The sequence below is a fragment of the Microcebus murinus genome, unplaced genomic scaffold (genome assembly GCF_040939455.1).
Source record: "Microcebus murinus isolate Inina unplaced genomic scaffold, M.murinus_Inina_mat1.0 scaf004_hap2_Mmur4.0, whole genome shotgun sequence".
Classification (NCBI taxonomy): domain Eukaryota; kingdom Metazoa; phylum Chordata; class Mammalia; order Primates; family Cheirogaleidae; genus Microcebus; species Microcebus murinus.
Window position 1 is genome coordinate 1073334 of NW_027438950.1, and position 17941 is coordinate 1091274.

General features: G+C 35.7%; 1 protein-coding gene across 1 annotated transcript; it reads right to left on the minus strand.

Moving 5' to 3' along the window:
• Nucleotides 1-1945: 1945 nt before the first annotated feature.
• Nucleotides 1946-17135, minus strand: LOC142866386 (uncharacterized). The gene is made up of 2 exons (XM_075999754.1): nt 16549-17135; nt 1946-5277 (listed from the first exon to the last, which is right to left on the minus strand). The coding sequence occupies exons 1-2, from the start codon at nt 16673-16675 to the stop codon at nt 3725-3727; spliced, it is 1680 nt and encodes a 559-aa protein (XP_075855869.1). The 5' UTR covers nt 16676-17135; the 3' UTR covers nt 1946-3724.
• Nucleotides 17136-17941: the final 806 nt, after the last annotated feature.

A 17941-nucleotide genomic window follows, 5' to 3' on the forward strand; every position in this document is an offset into this window, starting at 1 on the left:
AGTGTTTGTGTATGTACTTCAAAACATCACATTTTACATGATAAATACAAATAATGTTATCTGTCAATTACAAGAACAAATCAGTAAAATCTTTGAAGTATAGCACTGTTCCAAATACTGAGCCTGGATCTTTGTCATGAGCTTAGCTGAACTGTATCAAAAATATAACATTTTAGTGCTGTTTTTGTCATTCCATTTGTCAATCATAAGCAAGGAAACTCTGATAATTACCAACAGATTCATAATCCAGCACAGAACACGAAAGGGGCTTAGACGATTTTATTTGAAGATAAAGATGCCTGTAACTTCCTCGTGCTGATTATTATGGTATAGAAGACACTAAAGAGGTATGTGGTGCTGACTGTCCTACCTCTGGCCACTGTGAGAACAGAAAACAGAAATTGGATTGCATCCCAAATCACTGATGAAATTTTCAATCAAAAACTGCCATAATCCCTGAGATTCCGAGAGTCAGTGACCAAACTGTTTGTTGGCCACAGTTAGATGACTAAAAATGAAAACTGTGTGTTGCACACTGCACTCATTAAAATGAAAGAAGATAGAGTCATGTAAAATAAATTATCTAAGATTCAAATATCAGATAAAGATTATTCCAATTATTTTCAATACACAGAAATCATTCTATTATATTCTAACAATGAAAATACATAAGCATAAGTAGATTCTAGATGGATGCCTATGTTGTACTATAAGTAATTCACAGAAAATTATATTCAAACTTATTTATTTACCTAAACTCTCTATTAAGAGAATGCCAAATTCTCATTTTTCTGTATATAGTATTTACGATATGCATCATACACTAATTAATGCTTTACTTATTGTAATTATTTTCATATTTATGATATTATATGTTAGGATGTAATAACATTTTGCTTTTACAAAGCAAACAACACTGCATTCTGGATTTAATCCTCTGGCACTAAAAATTGATTTTCTTTCTTTGTACTTTAAGGCTCTAAATTTAACCTTAGGACACTGAATCTCTCTAATCTTAAATAATCAGAATGCTGTATGTATAGCCTATAAATGGTCTCAAGCTCTCTAGTTAATTTTTTTCCTCCAAATTAAAAAAAAACTCTACACTTCTCATCAGAACTTTTAAAGTACTGTGTGAACTAGCTGGGGGTGAGTACAACAGTGAGAATATTGTAGCCCAAGCACAGGCAGAAACAAGAATGGCTTAGATACAGTTGTAGAAGGGAATGAAGACAAAAATGGCCTAAAATTAGAAATAATTATGAAATGAAAGCAGCAGAACTTCCACTTATAAATTCCGAGAGTTGGTTGTTCTGTAGGTCCCTTCACTCCACATGCATAATCAGTGATTTTTTTACCCTGGACATTTTCAATCTCTTCTCTGGAGCCACAAGCTCACTCCCACAGAAATATTGACTGCTATTTATGAAGCATCTGTTACATATCTAACACTGTTCTGTCCTTATTTATTCTATTTAAATATAAAATCAACTCCATAATTTATAAATCCTTCTTAGTGTTTGCCTGAACAAAGTAGCCTGATAATGTCAATAAATCAATTGGTTCGATCAAGAAAAGTAAAAGAAACAGTAATCAAAAAGGTGCTTTCAATATGCTTCCCAAATTAGAATGAAAATATAGAATGTAATAAGTAAAATGAAATTACTACACTGCGGAATTACTCATACCTTCAGGTAATTTTATGAGCACCATTAAGTTTTATAACAATCCTTGTTGCAATTGCAGATCAGGTCATACAAGCTATATTTAATGAACTTTGAAATAATAAAATAACATAGTAGACCTAGCATGAGTAATAAGGATATAAGAACAGAGCACTGGCATGGGCAGGTTCCGATTCAGAAGCTTTAGGGTTTTAAACAATTAATTCAACATAAAGCGAACAAAATATTTCCTTTCAGAATCTTTGAAGTTTCTAGTTTGCTAGTAAATTCTCAACACTTTTGAAATTACCCATTTTTTCTAATATTATTCTTTTCTGTTCAAAATAGTCATATATCCACATTCACACAAACATAATTACTTACTCTGTAAATATACTACAACTATAGTTCATCTTAACCGTGATGTATTTGTATATCTGATTCAATATAAATAAAAAACATGCTTATTTTTGTTTCACTGGCCAGGCAGGTTGCATGTAGAAAGAAAAATGTAGGATAGAATGTAACAACTACTCATTCTGTGTTCAGAGATGTATGGCTTTTTGATAAGTGCAAAATATTTATTATAAGCATTACAGTAACAATGTAATTATAAACATAATGAAAAAAAAGCTTTGGGAACAGTATTCTTCAAAGTAGAGCAACTGATAAAAGGATCAAAAATGATGTCTTTGTATTGTGTAGCCCGACAGTACATTTTTACAATCGATTTCCTCCAACTTTGAGTAACATAGGATAGGTTAATGTTGTTGGCAAAATAGCACTTTATTCAATCAACAACATATTGGAAACAGTAAAAACATTTTTAATTTAATGAAACAAATTAAGTTTACATGTAATCTAAAAATATTCCAAATTACATTCTATTTTATTATCATAATGTGCAATAGTAAAACAAGTTATTTCTAATATTGTAATTTTTTCATTCTGATCATAATGAGAATATTACTCTATATACCTACATCATACAACACTTGAAATACTGTTTTTTATAAGATAACTCCATAGTACCTCTTCATTTCATAAATCTTACATGTCAGTGTTTTTAATTTTCCATGGAAAAGTATATGAATAATGCCTACTTAATACAGAAAGACTTCTAACAAAGATGTGATGCAGCTATCATTAACCACACACATTCACATACATGCTAAGAATGAAAGCATACCATCAATTGTATTTAAAGTTGAATAATATCAGTATTTGCTTGTGAAAAATAGCAAAAAAATATATACTTTATTACATTTTCACCAAATCCTGACCACAAAGTATATTTTACATGTAATTCTAACTCTCACAAAATCTCTGTCTTTTTTAAAGCTGACATACAAATAAATCAACTATTTTAACTGGGTTGTTCTCTATAATCAACAATCTGGTTTAAAAAAATGTGTGAACGTGTTAGTGCATTAGTGTATTGCACTGTGAGTCCTCTGATATATGTTTTGACTTGATTCTTCAGTAATTGCATTCTGAAATTTATTAAGGTAGTTTTAAGTAGCAATTGTTTGTTTTTCTTAAAGGTATATCTTTTGCATAAATATTTTTTCACATTCATTATATTTGTAGGGTTTCTATCTCTTAAAATTTTGGTGATGTTGAGCAATATTTGAGAAGATATTGGAGCATTTCTTTCAGTGTAAGTTCTCCCATGTCCAGTAAGATCTCTGTTATAACTAAAGGTATTGTCAGCAGTCTACATTATTATTTTTTTACTTTAAGTATAAGTACTGTTGTGCATTTTATGGCTAATACTTTGGTGAAGCACTTACATACTCATTATATTTATCTCGTTTTTATCTAGTATGATTTCTTTGATGTGGAATAAGATGTGAGCAGTTATTAAAGACTTTGCCACAATTTTCATATTTGTAGAATTTTTCTCTGATATGAATTCTTTTATGTACATTAAGGGGTGAGCACTGGGAAAATGCTTTGCCACATTCCTCACATTTGTATGGTTTCTCTCCTGTATGGATTCATTTATGTAGAGTGAGGTCTCTGAGGCGAATAAAGGCTTTGCCACATTCTACACATGTTTAGGGCTTCCCTCTAGTATGAATTCTTTTATGTTGAGTAAGGGTTGAGAACTGGGTAAAGAGTTTGCCACATTCCTCACATTTGTAGGGTTTCTCTCCTGTGTGAATTCTTTTATGTAGAGTAAGGTGTGTGCACCAGGTAAAGGCTTTGCCACATTCCTCACATTTGTAGGGTTTCTCTCCTGTATGAATTCTTTTATGTTGAGTAAGGTATGCGCACCTGGTAAAGGTTTTGCCACATTCTTCACATTTGTAAGGTTTCTCTCCGCTGTGAATTATTTTATGTTCATTAAGCTGTGTGCACCAGGTAAAGGCTTTCCCACATTCCTCACATTTGTATGGTTTCTCTCCAGTGTGAATTCTTTTATGTCCAGTGAGGTCATTAAGCCAGATAAAGGCTTTGCCACATTCCTCACATTTGCAGAGTTTCTCTCCTGTATGAATTCTTTTATGTAGAGTAAGGTATGTGCACCTGGTAAAGGCTTTGCCACATTCTTCACATTTGTAAGGTTTCTCTCCGCTATGAATTATTTTATGTTGATTAAGCTGTGTGCACCAGGTAAAGGCTTTCCCACATTCCTCACATTTGTATGGTTTCTCTCCAGTGTGAATTCTTTTATGTCCAGTGAGGTCTTTAAGCCAGATAAAGGCTTTGCCACATTCCTCACATTTGTATGGTTTCTCTCCAGTATGAATTCTTTTATGTTGAGTAAAGTGTGTGTACCAGGTAAAGGCTTTCCCACATTCGTCACATTTGTATGGTTTCTCTCCAGTATGAATTCTTTTATGCACAGTGAGGTTACTTAGCCAGATAAAGGCTTTGCCACATTTCTCACATTTGTATGGTTTCTCTCCAGTGTGAATTATTTTATGTTGAGTGAGCTTGTTGAGCCAGGTAAAGGCTTTCCCACATTCCTCACATTTGTATGGTTTCTCTCCTCTATGAATTCTTTTATGTCCAGTGAGGTCACTTAGCCTGATAAAGGCTTTGCCACATTCCTCACATTTGTATGGTTTCTCTCCTCTATGAATTTTTTTATGTCGAGTGACTCCATCAAGCTGGGTAAAGGCCTTCCCACATTCTTCACATTGGTAGGGTTTCTCTCCAGTGTGAATTCTCTTATGTCTAGTAAGTTTGGAGGAACGCTTAAAGTCTTTTCCACATTCTTCACACTTGTAAGGTTTCTCTCCGGTATGAATTTTCCTATGTCCAGAAGGTTCTGAGCTGTGGTTTATCATCTTGCCAAATTCATTACATTTGAATCTTTTCTCACCAGTATGTTCTATCTTATGTATATTGAGATTTGAAGATTTGGTAAAGACTTTTATGCATTTATAACATTTGACCTTTTTCCTATGGGTATTGGACAAACACTGGGTAAGACCATCGTAACATACTTTCTGCCTCATACACTCACCCACACACTCCCTGGCTTTTCTTAAGTGTACATTTTCAGGGCTACAGGTTCCATATAGTCTCATTATTGATTTCTGAGATGAATCTTTTATGCCCTGCCCTGGCAATAGGTCTTGGGTGCAATGGGAAGACAGTTCTGAAAGAAAGAAAAATAACAAAATATCTCACTAACTAGACTCAAGTGAATATACTTCACAATTTGAATATATATGACTATACCAAGCACATTAGCAAGAAAGCACAACAGAATACCATGATCTCACTTCCATCAGAGGTATGACCTTAAAAATATACTTGCAAACATGACTTTTTGAGAAATCATAACGGCTATGAATTCATAACACCCTAGTTGAGAATGACATCAACAACCATATGGAAGTGGAAGGAAAGCTTGTGACATTTACCCACCAAAGCCCTTCCTCCCCTCTGATATAGAGCCATCACTTTAGTAGTAAAATCCCATCTCTTGGATTCCCTGTGAAAAGAGAATATAACTATTGACACATGTGTCCAAAGATCTCTTTTTTGATGGCCTTTCCAAAGGCTGGCTTCTATCTTCCATGACAACTACCTCACCCTCAAGGAAAGATATTCACATATCAAAAATACAATTCTGCAGTATTATAATCATGGTGTAAAAGCATTTAATTATGCTAGAAAATTTGAAAGAGAAAATAAAAGCCATCATTACTGCATGTTAATTTTTATACAATATGAAAATACATAATTACTGACATCGATATTGTAAAGTTGGGGGCAAATGTAAAGGTTAAAAATTTTGTATGCAACTGAAGTGAAGTAGTTACTAGTTTAACATATGTTGTGACTTCAAAACATTTTAGGAAATTCTCATAGCGAACATCAGGAAAATGTTCTTAGAAATACACAAAGGAAGATGAGCAAAGAAAAAAGATATGTCATTAAAAATCAGTGAGGCACAATGCAGGACAAATGGAGAGGAAAGAAAGAAAAAATAGTGACAATAGGTATATAAAATAATTAACATTAGGGTAATTGTAAGCCCTTCCCTTTGAGTAAATTATGGAAATATTTATGTACTAGTATCTCTGGTCAGAAGACAAAGTTAAATAAAGGGATTAAATAGCCCAACTATAATCTCTCTAAAGAGACTTGACTTCATGCCTGGTGAAAACAATATACTAACACTGGCAGGACATAAGATATACCATGAAAACCTTAAGCATATAAGAGCAGTGGAATTCAAAATTATATTCAGCACATTACATTTGAAGTGAAAATGTTATGGTTTATAAAATATACTTTAAGTCAAAACTGCCACAAGAGACAAACAAGGACATTTACTATAAAAAGAGGTCATTCACTGAGAACCTATGAAAATAATACATATATATGACATCTATTTTTACCTCACATCAAGTTTCTCAAAGATATGTAAAAAAAAGCATTGACATAATTGAAGATATGAACTGCAAAATAATAGGATACTTTGATATTCCACTTTCAATAATAATAGAGCCAAACTATTAATAAGAAAACAGAAGATTAGAAAACACTCTAGAGCAATGACACCTCACAGATTCACAGAGAACACTCTATAGAATAATAGTAGAATATACAATCTTGATAGCTCATATATCATTCTTCCTAAAAAACTACCTTTTCAGCCACAAAACAAGTCGTAACCCATTTTAGAAAATTGAAATTTTACACACACTTTAAATTTTGACCAGAATTGAATGAAATTGTAAATAAATAACACAAGAAACACAGGAAAACTCACAAATATATGAAGATAAACAACACACTCTTGAACATGTTCTTGTTCAAGGGAAGAAGACCTGATGTTGTGAAGATGTCCAAAGTGATCTACACGTTAAATGCAATTCCTTTCAAAGTCTCAATTTTATTTTGTTTCAAAAATAGAAACAGCAATCCTCAAAATAATATGAAATCTCAAGAGACTGCAAAGATCTGAACAATCATCAAAAAAAAAAAAGAGTGCTATAGGTACCCACAGTTCCCCATATTAAAAAAAAATCCTACAGTGGTCAATGAAGTTTTCCACTGGCAGAAAGACAGACTCTTGCATGAATGAATCAGAGAGAAACACAAATATAAACACTTGCATATGTTGTAAACTAAAGAGGTATCTTCAAACCCATATATTTTTTCACCATTATTGACAAAAGCTGGTAGATGCAAGCAACCCAAACTGTCCTTACTAAACAAAAGGACAAATACAAGTAGAAATTTGGAAATAATAGATTAGTTCTCAGGTTTAAAAACCCAGATAATCTAATAATGTCCACAGTAGAGATAAACCTTGATGACATTATGCTTAATGAAATGTCAGTTACAATAAATCAGATGTTTTATGATTATACTTGTATGATATTTCTAAACCAGTTACACCCCGAGAAACAGAAAATGTAATGGAGTTTATCAGCACTTAGGCAAGGGGGGAAAATGGGTAGTTTTCTCACGTGTATTAAATTTTAGTTTCACACAATACATATATTCTAGAGATATATTGCATAATGATGGACATATATTTAAAGAGACTGATGTGAATAATTAAATGTAAATCAGGTTGTCATTTTTGTGGTTTTACAATAATTAAAATAAAAATTATATCTGAAGGAGATACACAGTTATGAAGTTTTTCAAAACTTTCTTACATTTGACAAAACTGTTTCTTTTTCTTAATTTAGAAATATTATGGGAGCAAATCATTTAGATTACATATATTGCTTTTGCACCGACTGATTGGACCTAAAACTGTGCCCATGCATAGATTGTGTGCACCACACCCATTAGGTGTCAATTTTCCCAATGCCTACACCCACTTCCTACTGCCCAATACCTGCTGAATTTTATTTCCATTTGTTCACGTAGGTGTTGATCAATTGGCAACAATATGAGTATGCGTGGTGCTTGCTTTTCCATTCTTGTGATACTTTAATTCAAAGAATGGGCTCCAACACAATCCAGGATAATATAAGCGTTATTTAACCACTGATTTTTTGAGACTCAGCAGTACTCCATGGTATACATACACTAATTTTTATATGTATTTATACATATATTTATATGTATGTATTAGTAAGTACCGAGGTTGTTTCCCCATCTTTCCAATTGTAAATCTTTAGGCTATAAACATTCAAGTCAAGATCTCTTTATTTTAAGATGACGTTTTTACATTGGGTAGATTACAGATTGTGGGATTGCTGGATCAAACAGTAGTTCTTCATTTAGAATTTTGGGGATTAGGCAAGATGGTGGATGAGAAACATTGCCAGGCAGACTGTCTCTGCAGAAAAGACAGGCTCTATGACAAATAAGAAGAAGCAAGCAGACAAGTATACAGCCGGCGAGGGCTGGAAGGAGGGGTACCAGACACTACCAGAGACCCCATGGGAGGAGGTTGTGTAGGAGAATTGGAAGCAGAGACCTCCTGAGTAGCCTAAAGACCAGCGGCAAGGGTAGGTTGAACTGCTAACTTTCCCCTCCCTTGCATCTCAGACTGCTGGTGGGCTCCCCAGTGGTAGGAGAGACCTGCCGACACCAGCCCAGAGTGCCCCTCCCTGACAGCTTTTACAGGAAGCAGAGAACAGAACTTTGACCCCTGTTGATGGCATTGGTGGTGCCTGAGGGCAGGCTGACCCAACCCAGCTCTGCCCAGACTCACTCCAAGATCAGTCCCCACTGAGGGGGAGAATGAGGACACATCCAGAAGTCCCAGGGACCGACCCACCACCTGAGGCACTGGAGTGCCTTTCTATTGGAACAAGAGCTGGATACAACACCCAAAAACAACAGTGTAGCCTGCTCCTCCAAGCAAGCACCACCTGCTGACAGGGAGGACACCCTGCACACCCTCTTCATGGCACCTCCTGATCCATCACACACGATGTGGTTGAATCTCATCCACAGACACCCCCTACTGGCTCAGAGACTAAACAGGGTGTGTCGGTATCCAAACGAAAACCTAAAGGCAAGAAGCAACAACTGATCCAGATGGGAAGAAATTAGTGAAGGAACTCTGGAAATGTGAGGAACAAAACGGAAAGCACACCCCCAAAGAGGAGCACCGGACCCTTAGATATGGGCAATAATCAAAATCAGACCTCTAAAATGACAAAAAAAGAATTTCCAATGTGGATCGTAGGAAAATTCAATGACTTGCTAGAACATTGGGACAACCAACACAAAGAAAACACAAAAAGACTCCAGGACTGGGAACAAAAACTCACTAAAGAAATAGAAACAATGAAGAAAAATCTAACGAAACACCTGTAAATGAAGAATCAATTCAGAGAACTATGAAACACAGTGGAAAGCCTCAAGAACAGGGTAGAACAAACAGAAGGAAATTTCAGAGATTGAAGATGACACCTTCCAAGTAAATAAACCAGTTACAGACATAGAACAGAGAAACAAAACAAAAGAGTAAAGCCTAGGAGAGATGTGAGATTATGTGAAGAAACCTAATGTGAGGGTCACAGGGTTACCAGAAGGGGACGAAGACAACACTCAAGGGTTGGAAAAGCTATTAGAAGATATAATAGAGGAAAATTTCCCAGGCCTTTCTAAAAATCTTCAGATACAAGTTCAAGAAGCTCTGAGGACCCCTGGGAGATTCAATGCAAACAGGAAGACGTCACAACATGCAGTCATCAGACCGACCAAATATCAACTACAGAGGCCCTTCTATGAGCTGTAAGATGAAAGAAGCAAGTAAAATACAAAGGAAAAGTGATCCAAATAACTCCAGACTTCTCTTCTGAAACTTTACAAGCAAGGAGAGACTGGGGTACCATTCTCACTCTTCTGAAACAGAATAATGCCCAGCCTAGAATCTTATTCCCTGTAAAAGTAAGTTTTGTATATGAAGGAGAAATCAAGACATTCTCAGATAAGCAAAGTCTGAGGGAATTCACCAAGACAAAACCAGCCCTTTAAGAAGTACTCAAAACAGTGTTACCCACGGATCAGCACAATAAACACTCACGAATGTAAATCTACTCAAAGCTAAAGACCAAAGCCCAGATACCACAATGGCTCAAGAGAGGAAACAAAGGAACCAAGTTCAACCCAATATAATGAACAGAAATCTGCCCCCACCCATTAGTCATCTCAATAAATGTAAATAGCTTGAACTCCCCACTCAAGAGACATAGGCTGGCCAAATGGATCAAAAAATACAAGCCAAGTATCTGCTGCATTCAGGAAACACATCTAACCTGCAAGGATGCAGTTAGATTAAAGGTAAAGGGGTGGAGAACAATATTTCAAGCAAACAAAAGCCAAAAGAAAGCTGGCGTGGTGGTGCTAATTACAGAAAACTTATTTTTAACTCAACAAAAGTAATAAAAGAGAAAGAAGGTCACTATATAATGTTGAAGGGTACAGGTCAACAAGAAGACATAACAGCTCTAAATATATATACACCCAACCTTGGTGCACCCAGATTCATAAAGCAAACTCTACTTGATCCAAACAAATGGATAAACAACAACACCATAATAGTCGGAGACTTTGACACCCCACTGACAGCACAGGACAGATCCTCCAAACAGAAAATCAACAGAGAAATAATTGACTAAAACAGAACTCTAGAACAAATGGTCGTGACTGACATTTACAGGACATTCTACCCCAAAACCACAGAATATACACTCTTCTCATCAGCTCATAGGCCATTCTCTAAGAGTGACCATATCCTAGGACACAAAACATGTCTCCCACAATTTAAAAAAATAGAAATTATACCATGTATTTTTTCAGACCACAATGGAAAAAATGTAGAAATCAATCCTCACAGGAGTTCTCATTTCTACACAAAGTCATGGAAACTAAACAACCTTCTGCTCAATGATCACTTCATAAACCGGGAAATCAAGATGGAAATCAAAGGATTCTTTGAACTAAATGACAAAGGAGACACAAGTTACCAAAACCTGTGGGACACAGCTAGGATAGTCCTGAGATGAAAGTTTATTTCCATAAATGTCTATATTCAAAAGTCAAAAAGATCACAAACAGACAACCTAATGCATCATCTCAAAGAGCTGAAAAAAGAACAGACCGACCCCAAAATCAGCAGAAGAAGTGAAATCATTAGATCAAATCAGAACTAAACGAAATTGACAATAGGGAAACTATATGGAAAAAAACCCAAAAAGTTGGTTCTTTGAAAAAATAAACAAAATTGACACACCTTTGGCTAGACAAACCAAAAGCAGAAAAGAAAAATCTCTAATAAACTCCATCAGGAATAAAGGAGAAATTACAACTGATGCCATGGAGATACAAGATATCATTTATGAATACTACAAAAACCTCTATGCACACAAACTGGAAAATGTGGAGGAAATGGACAATTTCTTAGAAACACACAGCCTCCCTAGGCTCAACCAGGAAGAAATAGAATTCCTGAACAGACCAATATCAAGTACTGAAATGGAAACAGCAATAAAAAAAACCTTCCTAAAAAGAGAAGTCCTAGACCAGATGATTTCACAGCCAAATTTTACCACACCTACAAAGAAGAATTGGTGCCTATCCTGCAAAAATTATTTCACAAGATCGAGAAGGATGGAATCCTCCTCAACACATTTTATGAAGTGAACATAACTCTGATACAAATACCAGGAAAGACGCAACAAAAAGAAAACTGCAGACCAATATCCGTTATGAATATAGACACAAAAATTCTCAACAAAATCCTAGCCAATGTAATCCAGGTGCTTGTCAAGAAAGTAATCCATCACAAGAAAGTGGGCTTCATCCCAGGGATGCAGGGATGGTTCAACATACGCAAATCTATAAATGTAATTCACCATGTAAAAAAAAGCAAAAACAAAGACGACATGATCCTTCAATAAATGCAGAAGAAGCATTTGACAAAATTCCACACACTTTTATGATAAGAACGCTCACCAAAATAGGCATAGGCTTACCTAAAAATGATACAAGCCATATATGACAAACCCACAGGCAATATCACAATGAATGGAGAAAAATTGAAAGCATTCCCACTTATAACTGGAACAAGACAAGGATGCCCACTATCTCCACTCCTTTTCAACATAGTGCTGGAATTCCTCGATACAGCAATCAGATAAGAAAGCAGAATTAAGGGCGTCCGAATGGAAGCAGAAGAGATCAAACTCTCATTCTTTGCTGATGACATGATATTATACATAGAAAACCCCAAGGATTCAACCAAAAGACTCCTTGAACTGATAAAAGAATTTGGTAAAGTCTTAAGATAAAAAAATCAATACACAGAAATCAGAGGCATTCATATACGCCAACAACAGTACTAGTGAGAACCAAATCAAAGACTCAATTCCATTCCAAATAGCAACAAAGAAAATGAAGTACCTTGGAATATATTTAACTAAGGAGGTAAAAGACCTCTACAGGGAGAACGATGAAACACTGAAGAAAGAAATAGCAGAGGATGTAAACAGGTAGAAAGAAGAAAATACCATGCTCATGGGTTGGCAGAATCAACATTGTTAAAATGTCAATACTACCCAAAGTGACCTAGAGAGCCAATGCAATCCCTATTAAAACATCATCATCATTTTTCACAGATATAGAAAAAATAGTTTTACGTTTTGTATGGAACCAGAGAAGATCCCGTATAGCAAAATCAATCCTAGGCAATAAACACAAAATAGGAGGTATCAATTTACCAGATTTCAAACTACACTACAAGGCTATAGTCATTAAAAGAGCATGGTATTGGCACAAGAACAGAAACATTGACCAGTGCAACAGAACAAAGAACCCAGATATAAAACCATCCTCATATAGCCAATTAATCTTTGACAAAGCAGACAAAAACATACATTGGGGAAAAGAATTCTTATTCAATAACTGGTGCTGGGAAAACTGGATAGACACATGTAGAAGACTGAAACAGGACCCACACCTTTCACCTCTCACAAAAATCAACTCACGCTGGGTAACAGAGTTCATCATTAGGTATGAAACTATTGGAATTCTACAGGAAAACATTGGAAATACTCTTCTAGACATTGGCCTAGGCAAAGAATTTATGAAGAAGACTCCAAAGACAATCACAGCAGCAACAAAAATAAATAAATGGGACCTGATCAAAGTAAAAAGCTTCTGCACAGCCAAATAAACTGTCAAGAGAGCAAACAGACAACCCACAGAATTGGAGAAAAATTTAGCAAGCTACACATCCAATAAAGGGCTGATAAATAGAATCTATTTACAACTCAGGAAAATCAGCAAGAAAAAAAATCAAACAACCCTATCAAAAAATGGGCAAAGGATATGAACAGAAAATTCTCAAAAGTAGACAGAATAATGGCCAACAAACATATGAAAAAATGGTCAACACCTCTAATTATCAGGGAAATGCAAATCAAAACCACAATGAGATATCACTTAACTCCAGTGAGAATGGCCTTTATCAAAAAGTCCCCCCAAAATAAATGCTGGCATGGATGCAGAGAGAGAGGAACACTCCTACACTGCTGGTGGGACTGCAAACTAGTTCAACCTCTGTGGAAAGCAATATGGAGATACCTCAAAGTGATACAAGTAGATTTACCATTTGATCCAGCAATTCCACTACTGGGCGTCTACCCAAAAGATCAAAAGTCACTTTATGAAAAAAGACACCTGCACTCGAATGTTTATAGCAGCACAATTCACAATTGCAAAGTTGTGGAAACAACCAATTCATGAGTGGATTAATAAAATGGCGGTATATGTATACCATGGAGTACTACTCAGCTTTAAGAAACAATGGTGATATAGCACCTCTTGTATTATCCTGGGTTGAGCTGAAACCCATTCTACTAAGTGAAGTAACTCAAGAATGGGAAAGGAAGCACCACAGGTACTCACCAGCAAATTGGTATTAACAGATCAACAATTCAGTGGACATATAGGAATAACATTTATCGAGTGTCGGGCAGATGGAAGGGGGAAAGACGGGATGGGCATATACAAACACAATGAGTGAGATGTGCAACGTTTTGGGGATGGTCACGCTTTAGGCTCTGATTTGAGGGGGGAGACAGGGCATGGGCTGTATACGTAACCTTACCAATTGTACCACCATAATATGCTAAAACAAAATAAATTAATTAAATTAATTAATTAATAAAAAAAAACAGGGGACCAGTTCACTGTCCCTCAGACTATTGGAGGGCAGGACTATAGTTTAAAAAAAACTATGAACAAATTGCTATGCACACTGCACATATCTTATTTTGAAATAAAAAAAAAAAAAATGGGCAAAAACACCCACACATGGCCTGCGGGCCGTAGTTTGAGGACGCCGGTTTTCATTGAACCACATATTGACTTAAAGTGTATGCAGAGAGTTGTAATGTCATATAAAATTATAATACCTAGGTGAAATCAAACACACAATAAACTGACGTCAAGGAAACTACCCTAGGCCGGGTGCGGTGGCTCACGCCTATAATCCTGGCATTCTGGGAGGCCGAGGTGGGTGGATTGCTTGAGGTCAGGAGTTTGAAACCTGCCTGAGCGAGATCCCAACTCTACTAAAAAAATCAAAAGTAACTAATAAACCAACTAAAAATATATATACAAAAAATTAGCCAGGCATGGTGGTGCATGACTGTGGTCCCAGCTACTTGGGAGGCTGAGGCAGGAGGATTGCTTGAGCCCAGGAGATTGAGGTTGCTGTGAGCTGGGCTGATGCCAAGTCACTCAATCTAGCCTGGGCAACAAAGGGAGACTCTGTCTCAAAAAAAAAGCATAGATGTTTTTCAAGGGCACAAACATTAAGTTACAAGATCCAAAAGTGTCATAGACCTAATCTACACCATGGTGTCTATAGACAATAATGTTTTGCATCTGAAAATTTGCTGAGTATAGACCATAAGTATTCTGACAACACATACAAAAAAGAATAAGTAACTGTGAGGTCATATATATTTTCACTAACTTGGTTATGTTAATCATTTCAAAACATATAAACACATCAAATCCTTACATTATCCATAATAATTATATAGTTACGCTATTCTTATTTGTGAAGAAAATTCATGACACACACAAACACATATATACACACATATAAACCTGTGAATGACACAGCCCCAGTAAGCATCAGACTAAAGAAGAGAAAATGATAGAATCAGAGTGAGTAAAAGTACAAACTAGAAGTTTAATGCACACTCAGCACTGTTCTAAGAGCCCCAAACAGTTTTAAGAAATGTAGGGAGTAGATACATTAAACTATATTAAAAGTGAGAAATTTGGGCACATAGAGTTAAATCATTAATCAGAGTTCACAATAAAAACACAATTTTGAAATGAAGTAACAATAAAAATGCTAAGTGTTCTCATAATAAGTAAGAATTTCTATAGAAACACATTTAAATTCACAATATTCACAATAAAAACACAATTTTGAAGTAAAATAACAATATATTACCCTAGATTTAGGGAGATACTAAGTGTTCTGATAATAAGTATAAATTTCTGTAGAAACACATTTAAATTCACAATATTCACAGTAAAAACACAATTTTGAAGTAAAATAACAATATATTTCCCTAGATTTAGGGCAATACTAAGTGTTCTGATGATAAGTATGAATTTCTGTAGAAACAACATTTAATCCTTTCACAAAGGATAACAAATCATAAAGCAGAAAACATACGACATCTGCTTGTGGTCATCCTGGGATTTCTGTCCCAAATACCAATATCACCACAACGCTCACACATTTCAGACGTGATGCAATAAATGCAGAGAAATTAAAAAATGGTTTGTAGACAGGTGTGATGCCTCACACCTGTAATCCTAGCACTCTGGGAGGCCAAGGGGGGAGGATCGCTTGAGCTCAGGAGTTCAAGAACAGTCTGAGCAAGAGCAAGACCCCGTCTCTACTGAAAATAGAAAAATTAGCCAGAGACTGTGGAACATGCCTATAGTTCTAGCTACTCAGGAGGCTGAGGCAGGAGGATCACTTGAGCCCAAGACTTTGAGGCTGCAGTGAGCTTCCAAGATGCCATTGCACTCTACCCAGGTTGACAGAGTGACACTCTGTCTCAAAAAAAAAATGCTTTACAATAGATTTTATTAAATATACACACATATTTCCATGTCTGCAATGGAATGGAAAGCAGTCAGTACCTGCAGTCCCTTATAAATCATGAGCAGGGCTTTTGTTCTCACTCTAACCTTAAATTAACTACACTGAAGAGAAATAAAGTCCTTAGATAATTTAACGGTAAGGGACAGGGAAGCCTGTATCAAAGATTAAGATAAGGAAACTCAAGCTTGCCAGAACCATGGAAGCAGAGTTTTGCAAACCACTTTTCAAGATCTGGCTTCCTCCTTGACATTTGGACCTCTCTCCTGTCCGTCACCTGCTTCATTCACTGCCACCTACCTGGGTGTTTGGCGACTGTCTCATTTGTCTTCACTTTCCAGGGCTCTGTTCTTTGCTCCAGACAGGTGATCAGGTCTGGCTTAGAGGCAACAAGACCTGTTTTATTTGAAGAAAAGTGACATGACATTTTTGAGATTCTTCCATTACCAATGGTGTACTGTGCTCAGTAGAGAAACGGGAACAGTACAGAAGACCCTAAAACAAAATTAATCCCAAAACACTAATGCCTGACAGACACTTTATAATATTTAGAAAGTACTTAAAATTTGGGGGGTCCTTAGCTCCATTACCCAATACTTGTGGAATCAAATATTGGTGGTGGAAATTGGATTGTAAACAGTGAGCAACAAAATCTTATGCCACCAAATTTTTGGAATTATCACTAACGAAGAGTGAAAGATACTGATCAGTTCAAGAAAGAGAAAGATTAATGTCAAGATAAAAATGATTGAAGATTTTCTTTCCTATACCAAGAAATTTCATTTTTTCCTTGGAAACAAACATCTGAACTTCACTCATGCAAAGCAGAAAATCCCAGAAAAATTCTGCATAAGTAGAATATAAAATTCTTAGTGGGGAATAAAAATTATGTATTGAGATGATCTTTACCCACAAACACTAAATTTCTGTAGTTCTCTAACATCACATCCCTATAGAAATTCCGCTGAGCATTGTCAAGACATGCCCACTCCTCCAGAGAGAATTCTATGGCCACATCCCTGAATGTCAACAGTCCCTGAAAAACAAAACAAAATGAAACACATATTTACCAAGTGGTCATGTGGAGATTTCACTGCTGGTGAAATAACAGAGTAAAGAGAACTGGTTCTGACTCATATGAGTAACTGGAATTATTCAAAACGACAATTTTTAACACAGAAATATTCTCTAATGTGTTATCTGACTCTGGGGAGAGACGATGACATAAGGTCCACAAAACTTGTGTAGATATTATAGTTTTTTGACAGATAAGGTATAAAATTCAAGTTACCGACACAGGCATTTATATTTTTGAGTACTATATTTATATCATACAGCACAAGTCATGTATATTTTTCAGATAGAAAAGTCATGTTCAATTACATGGTATTAATACTTCTTCAGTGTTACAAAGATTTTAATATGTACAACAATGAACTACAAATCCTATTAAAATAGATTTTCATTTCAAATATCTGGGGCAAAGTTGAGTTGCTGAATTTCTAACAAGCTCAGCAGTGACATCAACGCTTCTGGCCAAAAGGGAATATTTTTCAAACAATTGGAAAGCAGCAGAGCCTGCCTTTATCTCAGTTCATCTAACCAGGAAAGAAAGATGAGAGCCTTTATTTTCCAAAGCAGATTATATGCAAAGGGAATCTAAAAAGAAAACGGGAGCTTCCAGATAAAATGT

What these genes read in the sequence shown, in the direction of transcription:
- LOC142866386 (XM_075999754.1), bottom strand. Translation starts at nt 16,675, where the DNA reads ATGTCATGTCACTTTTCTTCAAATAAAACAGGTCTTGTTGCCTCTAAG. An exon ending in GACAGTCGCCAAACACCCAG is followed by an intron (nt 5,278 to 16,548) that starts GTAGGTGGCAGT and finishes TCTTTCTTTCAG; the next exon opens with AACTGTCTTCCCATTGCACC.